At 52.7% G+C, this 4,504-nt stretch overlaps 1 protein-coding gene across 1 annotated transcript; it reads right to left on the bottom strand.

Moving 5' to 3' along the window:
- Positions 1 to 1,779: 1,779 nt before the first annotated feature.
- On the bottom strand, positions 1,780 to 3,467 carry COCSUDRAFT_8006 (dual-specificity protein phosphatase 6; the record flags this gene model as incomplete). The annotated part of the gene is made up of 4 exons (XM_005649345.1): positions 1,780 to 1,950; positions 2,402 to 2,578; positions 2,966 to 3,084; positions 3,338 to 3,467. Coding segments are annotated over 4 exons (597 nt in total), but the record flags the coding sequence as incomplete, so codon positions are not given.
- Positions 3,468 to 4,504: the final 1,037 nt, after the last annotated feature.

The raw sequence follows: 4,504 nt of genomic DNA, 5'->3' as shown, positions 1-4,504 counted from the left end.
ACCGCCTTGAGGCAGGCAGTAAGTCCGTAAGAAGACCAGTATCATTCTGCAGCTGACTGACGGCGAACCCTGTGAGCTTGCTGAAGTCTGGGCCGCGTGCTTGGAACTCTGTGCGTGTATGTACGATTACTTATTGCTCCCACAATAAAATGGCAGACGGCAACGTTAAAGGAGCACAGACAAGCAATCGTGGCACCATTTGGGGCCAATGCCGTCGACCTACCTCTGCCTTGCGCAGTCACCTGTTCGACAAGGACCGGAAACAGAATCCACCACTGGCTGAACGCCACAAGCACTGAGCACACAGAAAGCGGCCTTCGGGACGATTGACTGGCACAGAGCGAGGCCAGATTACCATTTGCCTGTGAATTCATGGTATCCGTCAAGCAAATACTGTTACTTTTGCACAGACCGTTACTATAATTCACCCAGTGTCGCGACGAATACTCTCAGAGCGCTTGACACCCGGAGGTGTGTCCCGTCTTACTTCTAGATATTTGGATTATACTCGAATTAAATTGAGCATTATTCTCTGAGTGCCGGAAAAAGGCAACCCCTCACATTCCCGCTGTCAAAAAACTGTTTGTAAGTGACAATCGCCGTCGAATGCAAGTCCTATCATCAGAATGGTGACATCAGCATCACAACATTTTGCATGCGTTCCTCTCGCCTTACGTTGACTCAAAGGGAAGGACATCTTGTTTCTCGAGGCCAACCGGAAAGGTGCAGGTCTTGCACAGGTGAATTTCACCCAAGACAGTCCAATTGCTGCAGCTGGCCAGTCTACAGAGCCACGTATTTCGTAAGAATTAGCTTGCTTGCCCAATTGGGCCCAAGAAAGTCCCATTCGCGGCTGCGGCCGGACCACATCCTGGACTAAGAGCATGACTGCCTCTCTGCGCATAAGGCTTACAGACAGCAAAAGCTGTGGCCTCGTTGGGAAGATGTCCTATGTGCGCTGATGTGATGCTCTCAGTGCGCACAGTGCATGCATGGGCATATCATATAGTATAAGGCCATTTCTAATGTGTACTCTGCAGTGGTGGCCACATGTTTACACCTTGCCCATGGGAAGCAAGCCACAGAGCGTCAGCTGCATGCATGCACATGTGCATCTTAAGTTCAGATATTTTAAATGAGTGAATTAAACCTACAAGAGGAAAAACAGTGACTCCTTGGTCAGCACTTTTGGCTTTGCAGCACTTGCCCTGGCACCTCTCAAGTATCAGCAACCTGAAGTGGTGTGCCCTGACTCGCTGGGAAGACAAGCATCTGTCACCACAAAAGTATAATCTCTCCAATCAGAGAAACACAATATGACTATAACATATATAAGCGCTGCTCTGTGGCCCAATCTTGGGCTCAAGGAATCGGGCCTCCAACTTTGTATCTCCCAGAGACAATGGCCGGCTTTCAGAGCTTGACACGGCTTGCGCACCCGCCAGCTGGCGGGTGCGCCAGCCGCCAATAAATACTACAGAACACAGCTGACAACGGTGGTGGCAACACAAGCTATAACCACTGCAAACGTCCACAGGCACTGGCGGCCAGTTGGCAAGCGCACCAGTGCCCAAGAAATCCTACAAGACAGTTGGAAGCAGTGACAGCTGCCCAGACTGCCAAACAACATCATATTTGGACAACGGCCTCTGGCAGATGACGCCATCAGAAGCTGCTCATCTTGTGTGCAGCAAAACAATCAAAAAAATTGAATGTACACAGAACCCTCCCCGGCAATGCGCCGGGAAGTTCCATATTGCAAATCTAGCAGCGCTCGCGCAGGCGTTGCTGCAGCCGAGTGCGGTCATCGTCGTTGAGGCACGCGTACGCGTCGGAGGGCAGGTTGTGGAACTCGTGCCATCCGCGGCTGTCGAGCAAATCGTACGTGGCTGCCCGAATCGCGTCGCGCTTCGGGCCGCATGGCCGGATCGCCGTCAGCGCCGTGTACGCCTGCAGGCCACCAGCATTGTCAGTCAAGCCATAGCAGTGATGCCCTCTTCCAGGGTCATGATAGGCTCTCATCCTCATCCCTTCAGCGCGGTTTCAAACCTGGCTTAGAGGACTTGAGTGCACAGGCATGTAACTTGGCAGGCTTATCCGGTGTTTGTACTCTGAGGTGGAGTGCACGGCTGATGCTTTCAAATACAGAATCGGCTCACATCTCTCCTCTTTGCACAGACACACCATCTGGCTTACTGCCACAAGCATTCCACACAAGACACCACATGCTGCGCTGGACAGGGATTTCCACTTTGCGGGTGCTTCCTCACGGATGACCATATTGTTCCTGGCCTGGCGAAATATGTTTCACAAGCCCCTGGAACGTTGAATACAGAGGTGTACGGTGCATGATTACAGGCCATACACAAGGTCGGTGCAAGGGTGGATGCATTGGCCCTACCACGTCAAGCTGCATGCCACCGAACCAGTAGCGCCAGGCGATGCATGCAGCCGGCGCGCGTCCGAGACCGGCCGTGCAGTGAACGTACACGCGGCCGCCCACAGACAGCGCGCCTGCTATCGCCAGCACGATCCGCGGCAGGCTCCGCCGCAGGCTCTCCCCATCAAAGTCCACAATCTGCGCAAACGACTGCGGTTAAAATACTTCTCGCCCCTCTCAATATGGGATGAAATCACCTCGGATGCAGAGATTTGGTCCTTTTGGCCCGTCTCAGGTTCCATGTGCAAATACGGTTATTCCCATGCATGTGTGGAAAGCAGCACCTCTGGAAGGATCCCACAGACTGACCAGCACAGCAATCGTCTGACGAGCTGTGATGTGAAATTCAGCAGCTGCCTACCTCTCCCCTCAGCTCACGAGGGTATGAGGGCTGGGCTGAGCCCATCGAAACCTCTGGCCTTACCGCTGTCTTGCGGCCAAGCGACAGAGAACACTTGCTTTGGGCTGCAAAGAGCCCATAAGGAGGAGAGCCAAAGAAGCATGAAGAGGGGTGCGGCTGCGCACCGGGCGGCGGTCGAGGAACATGCCTAGCTCTGTAGCGCGGCGGCGGTAGGCCTCAAAGTCAACGCCCCAGTACGCAAAGTCCTTGTCCTCTTGCAGGTTCACGATGTTTGTCACGCCCTCTGCAGCAACACACATGCCCCTCTGCATCAACACTCTGGTTCTGCAACAGGCTGATGTTTTGATTGCAGAGATCCTGGCATTTGTGGATTGTGCTTTGCAGCTGAGCGCTTGCAAAATGCTGCCTATGGAGCAGCAAGTGCCTTTGCGCAGACATCAGCATGTCAAGAGCAGGCACATGCTTGAACCTTCCCAAGCAGGATGCTGTTGCATCTGTAATGGTTTGTAAGAGGTGTGTATGATGCAGGGACCAACCTGCATGGAGGTGCTCGATATCTGCCGGCGTCTGCGGCTGGGATCCGCAGAGCAGGTTGGACGCTACTTCGTGGTAGTACAGGCCCCTCTCTGGGTGGTACTCATAGGGGTTTAAGTGGCACCACTGCATCTGCCTGGTCAGGCACCATGCACATGCTCATAAATTTCATGCATCGCATCAGTAAGGCAGCAGGTGGCAAAATTTACATAGGTGATGCGAGAAGCAATTTTCTTCATGCATCCCTGCAGAGAAAGAGGGGTAATAGACTTCTAGGAGCCTTTGACAGTGGGTGAAGGCACATTATGCATGCTGCACACTTGATTGATTACTCACTCGCCCATGCTTCTGTTGTACTGCTCCTTCTTGACGACATTCTCTGTGGTGGCAGCGCTCGCCACAAGCCTATCCTTCTTACTGTGTGAGTGGTCAAGCCGGCGAGGGCCCACATGGCATCTGCAGGCCGCTGGTGTGGCAAAGGGAAGTGCACAGGGCAGCTGATGGCCTGAGAAGGAAGCTATTGCATGGCTCGACTGCCTCATGGCGAATGTGTCCACCTTTAAATGACCTGCGACGCATGCTATGCGGTCAGTCTGGGAGTTTTGACGTGCTCAAAGGCAGTCTCCCTAGAGCCAGAACAGGTCTGACATTGTGACATCAAATCCTACTATCGTCTCCCACATATAATATTTTTGCATGCATAGAGTTTTTCCACGTGCTCTTGCAAGCCACCAGCTCCAGAACAAATATCTGAGGTTTCTGTGATGACGGACCAAACTGACTGGAAGACATTCACCACAGCATATATGCAACAAGCTGGAGCCTTCGTAGGCTTCAGGGGATTCATTTGTGCTGTCTGACCATGAGTCGATATTCAAGTGCGCCTGAAAGACTTCCTGCAGGATGCACACCTTGCCGGCAACCGTTGCACTCGAGTATTGGGGGTGGACGATGGTTTTTCAAGGTGATCTCAAACGTTTTCACTCGATCGGCGATACTTTGGTAATCATCATAATTCACCTTGTTGAGAGAACGGATCGATCCTTCAAATTCAGCATCTCCGAAGCTGGGGCAACACCGGCCAGAAGCTGCCTGTGCCCAATCTGCGACGGCGTTCAAGCGACGAATGAGCTCTGGACAGTAGATTAAGATAAGAATTGTTGCGAGTC

The sequence above is a fragment of the Coccomyxa subellipsoidea genome (assembly GCF_000258705.1).
Source record: "Coccomyxa subellipsoidea C-169, whole genome shotgun sequence".
Taxonomy (NCBI): Eukaryota; Viridiplantae; Chlorophyta; class Trebouxiophyceae; family Coccomyxaceae; genus Coccomyxa; species Coccomyxa subellipsoidea.
Note: the sequence above shows the minus strand (reverse complement) of the source record. Positions and strands in the feature narration are given on the sequence as shown.